At 45.6% G+C, this 16,919-nt stretch overlaps 1 protein-coding gene across 1 annotated transcript in view; it reads right to left on the bottom strand.

Annotated features, from left to right (window-relative positions):
- Positions 1–3,728: 3,728 nt before the first annotated feature.
- Positions 3,729–16,919, bottom strand: part of cabin1 (calcineurin binding protein 1) — a 31,362-nt gene continuing 18,171 nt past the window's right edge. Inside the window, exons 30-37 of the mRNA XM_072432488.1 lie at positions 13,926–14,089; positions 13,731–13,827; positions 13,001–13,654; positions 11,426–11,500; positions 7,689–7,953; positions 6,499–6,672; positions 5,804–6,006; positions 3,729–5,076 (exon numbers count right to left, since the gene is read on the bottom strand). Of these exons, the coding sequence (XP_072288589.1) occupies positions 4,933–5,076; positions 5,804–6,006; positions 6,499–6,672; positions 7,689–7,953; positions 11,426–11,500; positions 13,001–13,654; positions 13,731–13,827; positions 13,926–14,089 (1,776 nt within the window). The 3' untranslated portion in view covers positions 3,729–4,932. The remainder of the gene's footprint in view (positions 5,077–5,803; positions 6,007–6,498; positions 6,673–7,688; positions 7,954–11,425; positions 11,501–13,000; positions 13,655–13,730; positions 13,828–13,925; positions 14,090–16,919) is intronic.

Genomic DNA, 16,919 nt, shown 5'->3' with positions numbered 1-16,919 from the left:
GCACATGCAGCAGCAGCACATGCAGCAGCAGCAGCAGCAGCAGCACATGCAGCAGCACATGCAGCAGCACATGCAGCAGCAGCAGCACATGCAGCAGCAGCAGCAGCAGCACATGCAGCAGCAGCAGCACATGCAGCAGCAGCAGCACATGCAGCAGCAGCAGCACATGCAGCAGCAGCAGCACATGCAGCAGCAGCAGCAGCAGCAGCAGCAGCACATGCAGCAGCACATGCAGCAGCACATGCAGCAGCACATGCAGCAGCACATGCAGCAGCAGCAGCAGCAGCACATGCAGCAGCAGCAGCAGCAGCACATGCAGCAGCAGCAGCAGCAGCAGCACATGCAGCAGCAGCAGCAGCAGCACATGCAGCAGCAGCAGCAGCACATGCAGCAGCAGCAGCAGCAGCACATGCAGCAGCAGCAGCAGCAGCACATGCAGCAGCAGCAGCAGCAGCACATGCAGCAGCAGCAGCAGCAGCAGCACATGCAGCAGCAGCAGCAGCAGCAGCACATGCAGCAGCAGCAGCACATGCAGCAGCAGCAGCACATGCAGCAGCAGCAGCACATGCAGCAGCAGCAGCACATGCAGCAGCAGCAGCACATGCAGCAGCAGCAGCAGCACATGCAGCAGCAGCAGCAGCACATGCAGCAGCAGCAGCACATGCAGCAGCAGCAGCAGCAGCACATGCAGCAGCAGCAGCAGCAGCAGCACATGCAGCAGCAGCAGCAGCAGCAGCACATGCAGCAGCAGCAGCACATGCAGCAGCAGCAGCAGCAGCAGCACATGCAGCAGCAGCAGCAGCAGCACATGCAGCAGCAGCAGCAGCAGCACATGCAGCAGCAGCAGCAGCAGCAGCAGCAGCACATGCAGCAGCAGCACATGCAGCAGCAGCAGCAGCAGCAGCAGCACATGCAGCAGCAGCAGCAGCACATGCAGCAGCAGCAGCAGCACATGCAGCAGCAGCACATGCAGCAGCAGCAGCAGCAGCAGCACATGCAGCAGCAGCAGCAGCAGCACATGCAGCAGCAGCAGCAGCAGCACATGCAGCAGCAGCAGCAGCAGCACATGCAGCAGCAGCAGCAGCAGCAGCACATGCAGCAGCACATGCAGCAGCAGCAGCACATGCAGCAGCAGCAGCAGCATTAGCAGCAGCTTCAGCAGCAGCAGCAGCAGCAGCAGCTTCAGCAGCAGCAGCAGCATTAGCAGCAGCAGCAGCTTCAGCAGCAGCTTCTTCAGCATTAGCAGCAGCAGCTTCTTCAGCATTAGCAGCAGCAGCTTCTTCAGCATTAGCAGCAGCAGCTTCTTCAGCAGCAGCAGCAGCAGCAGCAGCAGCTTCAGCAGCAGCAGCAGCAGCAGCAGCAGCTTCAGCAGCAGCAGCAGCAGCAGCTTCAGCAGCAGCTTCAGCAGCAGCAGCAGCAGCAGCAGCTACAGCAGCAGCAGCAGCAGCTACAGCAGCAGCAGCAGCAGCAGCTACAGCAGCAGCAGCAGCAGCAGCAGCATTAGCAGCAGCAGCATTAGCAGCAGCTTCAGCAGCAGCAGCTTCAGCAGCAGCATTAGCAGCAGCAGCTTCTTCAGCATTAGCAGCAGCAGCTTCTTCAGCATTAGCAGCAGCAGCTTCTTCAGCATTAGCAGCAGCTTCAGCAGCTTCAGCAGCTTCAGCAGCAGCAGCAGCAGCAGCTTCAGCAGCAGCTTCAGCAGCAGCAGCAGCTTCAGCAGCTTCAGCAGCAGCAGCAGCAGCTACAGCAGCAGCTTCAGCAGCTTCAGCAGCAGCAGCAGCATTAGCAGCAGCATTAACAGCAGCATTAACAGCAGCATTAGCAGCAGCTTCAGCAGCAGCAGCTTCAGCAGCAGCAGCTTCAGCAGCAGCAGCACAGCTTCAGCAGCAGCAGCAGCAGCAGCTTCAGCAGCTTCAGCAGCTTCAGCAGCAGCAGCAGCAGCAGCACAGCTTCAGCAGCAGCAGCAGCACAGCTTCAGCAGCAGCAGCAGCTTCAGCAGCAGCAGCAGCAGCAGCACAGCTTCAGCAGCAGCAGCAGCTTCAGCAGCAGCAGCAGCTTCAGCAGCAGCTTCAGCAGCAGCAGCTTCAGCAGCAGCTTCAGCAGCAGCAGCAGCAGCAGCCACAGCAGTAGCCACAGCAGCAGCAGCATCAGGAGCAGCATCAGCAGCATCAGCAGCAGCAGCAGCAGCTTCAGCAGCAGCAGCAGCAGCAGCTTCAGCAGCAGCAGCAGCTTCAGCAGCAGCAGCAGCAACAGCAGCAGCAGCAGCAGCCACAGCAGCAGCAGCAGCAGCAGCCACAGCAGCAGCCACAGCAGCATCAGCAGCAGCAGCAGCAGCTTCAGCAGCAGCTTCAGCAGCAGCAGCAGCAGCAGCAGCAGCTTCAGCAGCAGCAGCAGCAGCAGCAACAGCAGCAGCAGCCACAGCAGCAGCAGCAGCAGCAGCAGCCACAGCAGCAGCAGCAGCAGCAGCAGCCACAGCAGCAGCCACAGCAGCAGCAGCATCAGCAGCATCAGCAGCAGCAGCTTCAGCAGCAGCTTCAGCAGCAGCAGCAGCATCAGCAGCATCAGCAGCAGCAGCAGCAGCATCAGCAGCATCAGCAGCAGCAGCAGCTTCAGCAGCAGTGAAAGGGCAGGGCTCACATTTGGTTCAGCCTCCTGCTTAGAAAAACAAACCTCCACGTTGAGCGTGATCGGCAAAGGAGCAGATGACGACTTCACAGCACTTCATAAGAAACTCCTGGAAGTGGCTAATGAAGACTAATGACTTCCCTCGTGTCACAGACTTCACACCGAGTGAAGAGGCCTTTGAGCACAGACTCAGTGTGGTCCGGACTGACCTGACAACACAACACTGACAGGAACCATGGCCAGGTTATAGCAAGGTTTAAATTCACTTACAAGTTAAAATTATAATTGTTGCCATTTTTACATAATCCTATATTTAGTATAAGACACATTGGTCTATTATTGCATTTAATGTATTCATTCATTTCTATTCTTACAAGTTTATCAGACCTGTATAAATTAGCTACTGAGAATAAACTATTTTCTTAAGGGCTCAATATGGTCTACGATGTCAACAGTCTGTTTTTTGTACTTGTACAAACTTATTTGTATTGTTCACAAAAAAGTGTTCATGACCAAGCTTGTGGATGAGGAATTAGATATTATGTGAATACGAGCCTTTTACAGGTCTGTTCGTTCATGTGTTTGACTGTGGATAAAAAGATATTTAGTTTTCGACCCTGAAAAAACGAATGTAAAGGATGACTAATGTGAATTGTTTATTTACTTATATATGTTTAGAATGTAAATGTCTTTATTGAAAAGTTCAACTAAAAGCGGGTTGTCTTTTGATGCACTATAACTTTTCTGATGGAATTTGCCACCTGCTAGTTTCCATGGAGATGACAATACTTTGCCTAGAATGTTCTGCAGTATGGCATTTTAAACCTATTCATATGGTTTTTAGTCATAGGTGTTTTGATTGTGAAAAATTCCCTTGTAAGACATTCTTTCTATGAGCGGGGACATCTCTCCACAGATCTGACTGATAATCAGGCATCCCCTGCTGCCTCCATGGAGATAGAACAGTTTGATATCACGTAACATTCCAAGCAATAAAACGTCTATGGCATTTTTTACAGTCTATTCGGGAGAGTGATCCCAGTAGAAAATAAACATGTTGTGAGTATTTGTATTTGGTCTGAAGCAGCACACAGAAGACCTCAATGTTTCTCAAATATATTTTTGGTTTGACATCTATTATGCATTCGATTGAGACAGAACAATCCTCACTGTCACTGCATACATCCCAGAAGCTCAGCAACAATAGAAAACTATTATACAACAAGAAAAATAATGACATATTCAGGGTCATAGTTTACAATTGTTATTCGGTGCCTTTTTCTACAAAACTATTTTGACAGCCTCCCAGAAACATCATGAGTAAACATCTTTCCATTTATACAAAACGATCAGTAAAAACATTCGTCTGTGTTCGCCGAGTTGGGCTTGAACTGATTCAATAGTATTTGGAGCGTATACTTTCAGTCAGTTCCTCTGAACCCAGGAAACGCAGCATCAGAAGAAAGGCATTGAACGACCTTTGAACTCTAACACACGCCCGTTACTCCAACCATTAAAGCCAAACAAAGTGGAAAAAACATTTGGACAATAATGATATGTACAGAGCTAATTCACCATCAACCACATCAGTCAGATCAGTGCTGGTGACAGGACTCATTCCTGGAAAAACTCTTGAAGCTACAAATGCACAAAAATATATGGGACAAATATTACAGGAGATACAGTGGTGTACAAAAACAGCCAAAGCGCAAGTGCGGACTGAAGAACAAATGTTGAATGTAAACATTTTAAATTTGCTACAGGTCGAAGAGTGGTCTTAGCGCTTCGCAGATGCACTCGAAATTCAGTCCTTATGTCATTTTTCCATCACGCTGAAACGAAAGAGTCCAAGAGAGTGGGCAGGTCCATGCTGCTGCAAAGATGATTCTATAGAGGCACCAAAACTGTGGTATATACCCAGAGATGGGGGGGGGATGCATGCCCCCAAGAACAGAGAGTTAAGACGCTCGCCTGATTTAATTGGACGCAGATATTAGGAGTGTGCCGTGATGTGGACAGTCCCGAAATCGGACAAAGAAATGCAGCGGTGTTCAGAGTGTAGATCACGATGCTTTGCTGTGGCCATTCGGCAAATAAGACACAAAGAGATGACAACCGATTCACAACATGAATATACTCAAACGTTTGCATGCCTAAAGTGTAAACGGTGCATCGAAGACTTTCTGGAAAATCAAATCATGTCATGTGCGGCGTCTATGAGAACTGCAATGGCTGCAACGGTCCGTGGGAGCGAGTTGTCGTGTCGGGCCGGTCAGGTGGGAATAAAGCCAGTGTGTGTTACTGCGGGGCTCAGATGTCCATGTAGTCGTCCTCCTCGTCCGACTCGCTCTCCAGGGACGACTCCTGGCTCGATGTCTCCTGCACCTCGAGCGCCGGCTGGGTCAGAGTGTCCTTCTTCACTGTGGCGGCCGACTGAGACGCCAGGATCACATTCTGTTCAGGAGCAGACAGCAGGGGGCAGTCTTCAGTTAGCCATTTGTTACGCTGCCCTAATGTACAATTAGACTTTAATATAACAGAATTGTATAATGAGGCATACTTGTTTTGAATTTGAGTATATTGGGGAATATTTTGATTTGAAAATGTGGTGTAAAAGGTCATCCACACCACCAATGCAAGAAGAAAGTCACGATAACAAATTTGAAAGTGCCATAGAAAGAAATCACGATAAACGATAATATTGAAGTAACCCAAGAGCAGGTTGATTCCAATAAATGTATAATAGCATTAAAAACATGAGCTACAACAAATAAATTACAGAATGAAACACTACGGTAGTAAGTTCGTGTCTATAATGAGTCACGTCATCAACCTTCTACAACTAAAATATTACTGTACCGCAAAGAAATGACCAAAAATGTCCTGCGTGAAAAAAAAGTACAAACAATAAATACTGAACACTAAAACAGTGTTCCGTGTATAAAAGTACAAGCCGATATGGTTGTATTTCATCTACCAGTTTCGTGTGATAAAACTACTCCTACAAAAATAAATAAGTAAAAATAACATAATTCTTAAATGGAAACGTACACAACGCATCATTGTTCAAAAGTCTTAGCTCTTGTTTGTACAAATGATAGCTTAATTCTTCACATACACTTCATAGAACTTGAATAATTCCACAAACCATTATAAAGTACCCTCGTTGAAGCGTCTTTACCTTTAGTCGGAGTTTGGTTTCCTCTGAGATGCTGCCTTTGGGGGAGAGCAGTGTAGGCGTTGGGGGCGTGACTGTGATCTCTGGGGGGAACTTTGCGACTGTGGCGGGGATGAAGAGCTTTGGCATGTTCGGGGGGACGCGGGAGCGAATTCTGTTCGGGTCTGGAAGCTTTGACGGGTCAATGCTGGCATACTGCTGCGGGTCTGAGGACACGGAGGAGAAAGCACATGTCTGAGGAGGAACACTCATTGAAGATCAGGCTGATTACCACACTGAACATTTCCTTTTGTGGCAAATACACATACGAGTAACGCATACCAAAGTGTTGCGGTGCAGGGGGAGATAAATTTAAAAACAAAGCCCTACAAAGTCCAGCTTTTTCTTATGAACCAGTAGATCTGACAATATTTGAAATGTTAGAATTCATCGTTTATTTACCGTTTTTGATGCACTTGTTTTTGTGTAACTTATCGGTTGACGGGGTCCACAACCTGCTGGTCTTTTGGAACGCTCCACAGCACAACATTAAACTCATCCATCTCGTATTTATTCAATGACGGGCATTTTTATAGCCAAGACAGACAATATTCCGGCGCAAAAACTCTGAACTTTGCATGTCGTGGCGTTGAAGTTTGCAGAGGTTTGTGTGTGAAGTTCTATAAATGCCGCCGTAGCGTTGGCTTTGTCCCACCCACCTGTACAAACTTGTGCGGTGCTACATGTGGGCCTCTCCTCACTGAACCAGGCGGCTGCTGTGGGCGCTGCCGAGTCCTGTCCCGGAGACACAGAGGCCAGTTTCATCTGCTGACACAGGTGGGACTCCTGCTGCCGGTATCCGAGGCCCTCAGAATGCTCCTCCCGCTCCTCTGCTGCATCAAACAAACCGTTACATACAGTTAAACAATATATTTTATTGTGGCGGGGGATGTGCACTGAAACAACAAATAACTGCCGCAATTAATAAACTTTATAAGAATTTTGGAGATTGTGGTTGTGATTTTTGCACGATTTACAAATAATTGAAGGCAGAACAAAACCAGAGCCTTTTACCGGATGAATAAAACTCCAGATTGATGAGAAAGTCAATATTTTATACTCATATTTGCATACAGCATAATTAAGCATTTTCAATCTGCATTTCAAAGATAAACATGTTACGAAAAATTCAAAAGTTACAAAACTGCTATGCCTTAGATTTACTCGGCACGATGACTGTAAGAAAATAAAATTGAATACTCACTGTGTTGCTAGGAAACCGTTACATAACAGAGTCACAGTGGGGCTTGACTACCAGTGTGGAGTATGCAACTGTGTATTCAAATGAGCCGACAGTATTTAAATAGAAAACGTGTTTCCCACAACACAGTGAGGCCAGTGTGGTGTTGGTAGCGATGGGAGATAATGAAAAGTGGTCAGATGGACTGGAGGCAGACCTGAGGCTACGGTGAGTCACAGAAAGACCGAACACCCCCAGGAGCACCCACTCGACAACCAACTGACCATTACTCATACATGGCATACAGTAAACCCTAGACTGTATCATTTAATACTGCTGATATAGACATTAAACAAACAAGTACAGCTTAAGTAACCACAATTAACTATATTGTATTTTGTGAACAGCATTTTGTCCGAGCAATGCTTTTTGGGGGTTAAAGCTGTACAAAAGACAATTTAAATTTGTATTTTTTTATCGATTGGTTTTGGCAAAAAAAAGTAAAAAAGAAAATGTCTTATTTTTTTTCTGGGCACAATTAAATGAAAACACGGTTTTGGATGCTGGCAGCACCTAAAAGGCAAACTAACACCCAGGGTCTATTATGTAACAAGAATAAAGACCAACAGAGCCCTCTGCTGGTCACTGAAGAGAGACAATAGTGCGTACCTGTGTGTGAATGGAAGGCCATGGCTGCTGTGGGGGGCCCCGCTGCTCTCCTGAGCGGCTCGTGGAAGCCCAGCGTGGGGGTCCTGGGAAGCTTGTTCAAGGGCTCATAGACCACTTTGGCTGGATCCGGAGTGGACAGGGGGTGGCAGGCGCTGTGGCAGCCGCTGTGGCTGAGCAGGACGGGCGTAGGCAGTGAGGCAGGGAAGAAGAGGTCTCGATGCTCCTTGGTGAACTTTGGAGTGGATGGGGCATCGGCAGAAGACGGCTGGAGACACAAAGGAGCAGAGTTCAACAGGTGGAATAAACCGGAGAATCCCACTGTGGCACTAACGTCCTTTAGTCAGTGCTGCAGAGACGTGATTACCCTGGTTCCAACGGCACAGCTCAGAGCGTGACCACTACACAATTAAACATCAGCAGTATTCACTTGAGTCAGCCCACTGCTGCCCTCCCCGACCGCTCTGAGGCGCAGCCTCGTGAGCTGGTCCTGCAGCAGCTTTCACCCCTCTACATTCTCTCTGAGCCACTTTCCTGGGTGTCCTTTTGAGGACCACTTATAAACACAAAAGCAGCACAAACAACCTGTGACAACAGCGCCCTGCTCCCAGCCGCTGTCATGGCAACGCAAAGGAGGGCCTGTAAAAGAAATAACAAATGTTCTCTGCATTTTCATCTGAAAATTAAAAGAAATTCTGACAAATAACCTCCCACTGTACAAGCAGAAAACAGATAACCATCAAGCCAACTGCATTCGACCACAAGCCACTAATTAAAATGATTATATTCTGCTTGACAGTTCTGTGCCAGTGTTGATACTGATAGAGATATCCACATTAGTGTGAATGATCTTTGACAGACGCAGTATCAACAGTGTTTGTCACGCTCCAGAGCGCTCTGCTGGGAGGTTCAGTCAAACCCAGCATCAGCCACAGCCTGATGAGGTGACCAGTGGGAATTAGCAAACAAGACAAATCAAACAGACCAACCACACACACACACTGCACCAGATCCTCCAGTCCAACAGCGAGCAGCGCCAAGTGTGCACACCAAACAGCTTTGAAGAATCCTGCCTCATGAATTAAACATCGCCAGTGAAAAACAGTGACAAGTGGGCCAAACCCTGCTCTTGAAAAAGACAGTACCTGAGAAAATACCTCTACAGTGACGAAGTCGGCATGGAGAAGACACATGGGGCGAGTAAAGTTTATAGTTTGCTCATCCATTCCTTTTTGCCCAAATGATGAAAATATATCACAGCACTTATATACAGTTGATAGTTGATCATGTATTGTGTAGCCAAGTTCGGAGCCTTCACAAATGTTAACTTATGTTGGGCATGTGACTAGTTGAGAACTTTGATTTTCTAAATATCATCAATATATTTCTTCATGCCATTTTTTCCCCAGCTTACTAGAAGCACTAACTAGGGTTGTGTTCAAAATATCGATATGGCAATATATCGTCACAGACTCCTTATGGATTTTTTTTTAATTAAAAAAATAACAAAAAAACTTTTTTCTTCTTTTTAAAAAAAGATTTTTGTGGCCCGTAGGCTTCAAACGAGGTGGAATAGTACTTTTGATCTGCTGTTTGTGCCGTGCTCCTCTCGGCCGAGGTGAGAAGGAGCTGTGGACCTGATCAGAAGCTGATCTGTGCAGAAGATGCTGCTGCATCATGTTCAGACCATGAAACATGCAATACTTTACTAGAATGTGTTCCTTATATTTCTATTTGGATCAGTTGGCTGGATGTATGAAGTTATTAGAGCATAATGGATTTATAAATAAGTGCTTTGTGGATAAACATGACATTTAATACATTTTCTTATCCAGAGTAAAAACATTACCCATCTGGTAGATTTTTAAGACCCTTTTTTCAAAAATGTATCGGGTTACGTAAAATAATGAGAGAATTGAATCAGGATATGTATTGTATCGTAACCCCTGTATTGGGATACGTATCGTATTGCGAGGGTCTTGGCAATATCCAGCCCTAGCACTAACCATTTGTGTTTTTACGATGGCCAGTTAATCATACAATAAATCAGTGAGATAGAAGATGCATTTTCCTTCAGCAATATTTTCTGAGATGGGGAAAATTGTGGCGACAGCCAGCTGTGGGCAGGAAGACCCCGGAGGACTTTGTGGGCTGCAGGCCTGTGGGCAGAAGGAGCTAAACCAAGTAAAGACTGAAAGAAGACAATAAGAACAGAGCTAATTAAGTATATAATGGCTCTGCCAGCTAATTGGATCAATTGTGACTTATCAATTATTGAACAAATGATGTGAACGATAGGCAGACTTTAAAACATGAGCTGTAGATACATCTATATCTAAATAAAGGCACTGCTTGGATTTGTCTGGTAATCAGTAATAAATGAGTAAAATTAGACAGTAGTCCTACCTAAAAGATTTTATTGTACCACATCATCTAAACAGAGCATTTCACTCTCAAAATGCTGTACTTCTGGTGAGTCTCTAAAAGCACAGTAGGAGGTAGAGCGTTTAGCTACCAAGCTCTTATGTTAAAGAATCAGCTCCTGTCCATGTTAAAGAAGCCGTTTCTTTCTTCTTTTCACTTAACAGGCTTAAAACGTTCCTTTTTGAAATCGCTTATGGTCTGGCCAGTTTGGAACAGAAACAAAAATCAACAGTTTCCCAGCTGCGCTGCCCTGGCAGCAACTATGCTGAGGACCTATGGCAGCTTGAGCACTATCCTCTGCTTCTGACTACTTTTCCCTTCAACAATATTCTGTATTTTACTTCATCTGTGTCTGTGTCTGCTCATGGCTGTTCACATGTTTTTCTCCTTCTTCCCCTCGAGGAGTGGTTCTGTTTCAGACACTGCTGATGCTGCTCTTAAATGCCCCTTAAATGACCCAGACCTGTAGCTCAGGATGCTTCTCATCTGCCTGGGGGAACTCGCTCTACTCTAGATCAGGGGTTCCATAAATTTTCAGACCGGGATGACCAAAATAACAGACTCCCACAGTAAAATGAAAGACATCTGTAATAATTTCAAGCCCCCCCGGGGGCCCGACCCCACACTGCTCTAGAGGAGCAGCGCCTCATCTGTCTGGACAAACTCTTATCAGCAAATGAACATCTGCAGCCTGTGCGTCTATGGGAGGAGAATCTCTCCTTCACTGTTCTTCTTCCTGAGGTTTCTACATTTTCCACAGTTTTGTTGTTGTAGTTCTTCATCGTGGAGGGGGTCTAAGGACCGGGGATGCTGGGACAGTAATACATTACTGCTAAATTCCCGTGAATATTGTTCAATCTGCTTCTCTATTTCATTGTCGCCCTTTGAGGCAACTCTTGTTGCAATTTTGAGTGTTACAAATAAAACCTTTTTTTTTTTTAAAGTGTCCTAGTCTACATACCGTTACATAAAGTTCCCCAATGATAAAGTAAGTAACGCCAGGTTTGGGTGAATTCATCGTTTTTCTCCCGCTCAAACATGCTCAAAAGCCACAGAGAGAGATAACGTGGGGGTTTTAAATTGAGAAAATATTAAAGCTATGGACTTTACTTATATGCTACAGTTGGCTAAGCGATGGTCCATAAACTGGAGGGATGGTGGATCAAAAAACAAACCCACAAAACAACCGTATTTGCTGTGGCAAGAAGAAAACAACCTGCAAACCCAACAAACTATGTAAAACATGCAAATTAAACACGCTTGTACAATGAGGAACTGGAGCACCACTTCAGTGTAATATGGATTAGAGTCTTTACCTGTCTTTGGGTAGATGTTGCCATTTGTATCTGGCAAAACTTCACAGCTTGGTCCAAAGCAACATCCTCATCGACCTGTCACAAAAAAGCCGGCAGAGAAATAGATTATCACTTAATTTGAATGTTTGAAAGAGCTTTAATACAATCCTCCATTGTGATGTTTGATTTAATGAAAATGGTACAAAACATCTGGAACACAAGGCAAAAGTCCAGTTCCTGTCCATCTCTATCAAATCTGGTCCATTCAAATCGACAATGCTAAAGCTGTGATATTGTGTGGAGGCACATTTTACAGTAGACATTAAACTAATCCACACAGCTGTTCATTTCAGTGGCATGTTAAGCACAATAAAGACACCCAAAATGTACATTTATTTATAACCTACATGTTTTTTATAACCCAGTCATTTTACAAAGCTCCCAGAACTATTGTCAACAAACCCAGGCCAAATAAAAAGGTCGGCAAAATGAATCACAACCAAATCCAAATTTTAATTGATGCAATGATTAAATTGCAAAGGCTGCAATTATATGGGTAATAAATATCTCTGTTTGCGCATGTATAAAACCTGCTACAACAGTAGAAAAAACTTCTACAAATGGGATTGTTGTATTTGTTCGGCAGTTTATATTTCTCTCTCAAAAAAAGATTAATCTCCAGGAAATGATTAAAATGTGCACTAAACAGAATGTATTTTGGCATTTAAATTTAATTTAAATTATGAATATAATTATAATTGCCATACTTTCTTAAAAATATTTCTTCCCAAAATTGTACATTGTTTGAGCCACAAGAAGCAGATAGTGGGGTTATATTCAGAGCATATTATTGAGAGCATGGACGAAGGGATTTCTATTGTGTAGGCATTCATTATTCATTACACTATCCATCTGATGGATAGTGCAAAGCACAAACTGCTGCTCCTGAGCACAGCAGCACAGAAGCCGCTCTCCAGGAGAATCCCTGGCATGATGAGCCATTTGATGACAGGAAACACACTGTAGCTGCAGGTGGCTTCTACTCTCTCCAATGTGTAAAAACCCGGCCCATCATTAAAAAGGCAACGTGTACGACCAACATTGATCTGGCGCTCAATATGGCTTCATAAGCTGTTGGCAGCTCTGCACCTGTGAAATGAATGCTACTGAGCACAGAAAATGTCAAATATATTTGCTTCGAAAAGACAGGACAAATTGTTTTCAAATACAGCCTAGTTACCAAATCAACAAGGAATTTATAGAAACTAAGGCCCAAAGTCACTGGGATAGGCTCCAGTCGCCCGCCCCCCGAAAGGGAACATGTGGTAGAAAATGAATGAATGAATTTACAGAAAATCAAACTACACAGAAGTGATATCACTTCTCCTCAAAAAGCTGTGCCATTGGATGAACGCGAAAGCACAAAAAACATGTTGCAGTGTTTGGGTGCCTACCTTCTAGTGGGTGTCATGTTACTCATTCTGTTAAAAGGGGCATTTGCAAATGCATTTTTAGAGCTTTGTAGAAGGAGATGTTTGGACATGTTTCTGCTTACAAAGCAGATACAGCTGGTGTGGTGACAGTTGATGGGATTACCTGTTTCATAAGCATGTATGTCTCTGACATGATCTTTTCTATGCGTCCCAGGTCATAGGTCACGACCTTCTGGCCTTGCTGCCACACTCGGTAGGCGTCGAGCAGGAGGGTTTTTCCAGACTCCACATCGTCTATGAGCTTCCTCTTCCGGTTGGGCCTGTGTGAGCCTGTTTGGTCCGGAGCAGCTGTGGCTTTGGGAGCAGAGGCCTGAAGCTGCTGTTGTCTGGAGCTGATGCTGAGCTCTTCCAGAGACAGCTCTGGAGCGCGGCTGTTGTCAGTGCCTTTCTGCTGAGGTTCTGCTGTGCTCAGAAGAATATCAGGCTCAGTCTTGTTGCCCTGAGAGTCTGCGACACCGAAAGTCCTTCTCCAGAGACCAGAATCCAGATCCATGGGCTCCTCAGGGGCCCGTCTCTGAGACACATTCCCAACGGCGTCCACCTTCCCTTGGTCGCCCTCAGTCTTACTCCATGTGTCAGAGGCCTGGGATGCTTCCCGAGGCCCACTGTCAGGGGCTGTAGTGCATACTCCTTCTGAGAGTCCAGGCTTCTTGGGCAGGCCATGTTTGCTGTCCACTGAACTGGCCTTGTTGGATGACTCAGTCGTGGTCATCTCCCCCATCGAGGGGGCAGCCGCTTTGGGAAGCTGCTCTGAAACCTGAGAGAGAACAGAAGCTGTCAAACATGAAGCATATGCATGCCAGACAAATACAGCAGTGTTTGCACTTCCTCACCCCTGTGAGACTGTTCAGGTTGTCCTCCAACACTTTAACTGTTAGGAAAAACGCTCTCTTGGCCAAGATCTGGCGATCAACATCCCGTAAATACTTCCTACGAGAAAAGCCAAATAGAGAGAGAGTGAGATTCAGGGTAATAAGGAAAACATTCACTCATAAGCTTTGAACCACAGTAAAAGTAAACTTTCTTACTTTCCCTGATCCGGGGTCCTCTGCAACATGAAGGAGACTTTCACCAGAGTATCGTGATCCTTTAGCTGATACAGCACCTCCAGCAAGAGGACAATGGATCGGTTCATATGAGAAGCAAAACTTCCTGGGCGGTCTATCTCATCTACTGGAATACGCCAGATGCCCTGAGGGTTGATAAAACAAAGATCCTAAGCATTAGCAGGCCAAAAGGTGAGAATCAGAGATACAGTACATAATACAGTAATGTCCTTAAATTAATTTACAGAATAAGCAGTTTTTCTATGATGGCATTTAAAACCATCCCTAATTTTGCACTCGACCTGTAAACATGTAAGCTGTGCCTCATTTTAATTCAATGGTGTAATAGGAGTTAAACATATGGCATTCAAAGAAGAAACTCTGAACTCAGGGATGGCACAGCCGCAGAGGAGATGGGAGCTGTAGTGCCTTCTCTCCGGGAACACGATAGGCAGCCTCATTAGAGCTCAGTTCAGTTCAAGCAATGCAACAGACCACGAGGCTGGCTTCCAAACGCATGTGCGCTGACAGTACGAGGGGGTTTTGATGTAGAAGCCACCTTTTCCTGTCAGAAGTAAGCTCTGGGCAGGTTAGCCAAACCTCGCACTGCACTTGAAAGAAATGTTGTGAACACAGTTGAAGTAGTCATGAAGTGGCACATGTTAAAGTTAGTATAACCCGTACAATTAAAACCCCGCACTGTAGCAGACATATTGGCCATGACAAAGCTTGAGAAAATCTTAACGCTGTAGTTGCAGACATTTTGCAGTGAATTAACTTTTGCCTTGATAAGAGTTGTTGAGGCCAGTGCTGCTGTGATGTGAATTTAGAAAAAATTAAAAATCCTCAGGACTTTCAAATGTATGATGTGATCGACAAGGGTAGTCCAGGTTTGAACTACTGGATGCACAGATTACCAAAAGCCTAACAGGAGCAGGTGCAGGGGTGGGCTTGCTCGCTCAGAAAAACATCTCAAATGGAGGAGAGTTGTTCTTCATCAGAGAATCATCCAACCACAGTAAATCTGTTTAGGGCCATGGCTTTATACAGATTACACTACTGCACAAGCTAAAGCAGATTTAAGACTTGAAAGACAACAAATGTAGGCATATTGTCTGTCAGTCTGTGCACCCTTTGCTCAGAGATGATCAACACTTTTAGTACCTTTTAAGCAAAAGTCATCTGGAGAATGACCAGATAAGTCAAAATAATGGAATCAAAAACCAGCAAGATCATAATATTTGTACATTTAATATAAATAAAGTGGACTAACCCTGAAAATTCTCAAAAGGTGTAAATGGAATTACAACCTAAAGAAAAGTGTTATTTAGTAATATGTTTACTTATTACTAAAGAAAATCTAACACATGATTCAACACACAAGTTAAATATTATCAGCAAGAATACTTTGTTGTTGTAATTCTGTTGCCGAGGATACATGTATCAAATGTTTAGTGTGTTATAGTATGAACCTCATGCAACACCTTAAAGAACTAGACACTACTACATGTCAAAGGGAAGAGGACTCACCATCACCAAAGAAAGCTACCAACAAAGCCTATCCGACAGTACTTTTGGACAGTTCCCTGCTGGCCGTAGTAGTCCCAATAGCCCTGGCAGTGCCTTCGCCCAGAGAGCCCCCCGCTCACAAGGCACAAGGCGCGTTGCATTTTGATGTTTGGGCAGCGAGCGTGGCAGAAGAAGAAGGAGAAGAAGGAGAAGAAGGAGAAGAAGAAGAAGAAGAAGAAGAAGAAGAAGAAGAAGAAGAGTGGGAAGCACAACTCCACACAGCAGAAAACCCAGAGAGAGGGGCAGCTGTCTCGGCGAGAGGGGCGTCAGCACAGGAGTCAGGCCCTATGAGCTCAATGTGCCGCTGACAGACAGGCTGAGCCGCTCCTCTGCTGCGTTCAGACCCTGCCATCTCAAAACAAAACACCCACGCACTCCAGCTCGCTTTCCCCTGACCCCGGAGTTCTCCCCCCCCTCCTCCCGAGCTTCTCACTATACGCCACCAACAGCCAATCCCCGCTGACCGGTGCCAGTCCATCAGCCTATCGCAGCCACGCAGGCAAACTCCCGCCTCTCCGTGCACTCCCACACAACGCACACGAACATGAGGAGAGTAATGAGGAAACTGCAGCACACAAGAGAAGAGTAGAGTGTAGAAGGAGCCAGGGGGAGGGGGAGAGTGTGAGCAACAGGAAAAGAACTGGCTCAACAAATGAACATGTAGGTACAGAGGAGCATGCACTGAAGCGCAATCCATACAAAGACACAGTATCGCATTACACACCGCTGACAACAACAACAACAACAACAGTGCTCACCTGCTTCCTCCCCTCAAACTCTAGTAGCAGTGTGTCCACAGCAACATAAACAAACTGGGCAAATGCACATTACTCCTCCTCCTGATTCCCGGTCAGACCACAGAATAACCACAGGATCAGATGAACGCCGCGCTCTTAAAAGGCAGTCAAGACTTAAAGTGACCGATGGCAACAGCACTCAAAAGCATTTCCACACAAGATATCAACTTCTTCAAAACATTCTCATTGGGCCAACACTCCTCCCACTTTGAAAGAACCTTCTGAGAGGTGCTCCACCTACTACGACACAACTAGATTTGAGTCATACATCACACCTAAATAAAGTCCTTAAGCAAACAATTTTGAGAAAGCTACTTCAAAATGTGAGTAATCTAACAACGTACCCTTTGAGAGGGTCAAATAGCTTATACGGGTTGTGTTAGTTAAATAATGTCTCGCGTTAACATCCATGGCATAAAGCTTTGTCTCTCATTTTGCTTCAAAGAAAGAGAGCATTGAGTGGGTGGAGGAATATGTAAGCAAGGGTATGTGTGTGGACGGGAGCACAGGGAGGTGAGGGAGGAGGACATAGGGACTCCTCACAGTGCAGCTGGGAGACAAGCATTATTACACAGATATTTTCCTTTTCAAATCCAGCCACAAAGCCAGG

This window comes from Eucyclogobius newberryi, unplaced genomic scaffold (genome assembly GCF_026437365.1).
Source record: "Eucyclogobius newberryi isolate DKJ021-1_F unplaced genomic scaffold, fEucNew1.0.hap1 SCAF_6, whole genome shotgun sequence".
Lineage (NCBI taxonomy): Eukaryota > Metazoa > Chordata > Actinopteri > Gobiiformes > Gobiidae > Eucyclogobius > Eucyclogobius newberryi.
This window is presented reverse-complemented; position numbering and strand designations above follow the sequence as displayed.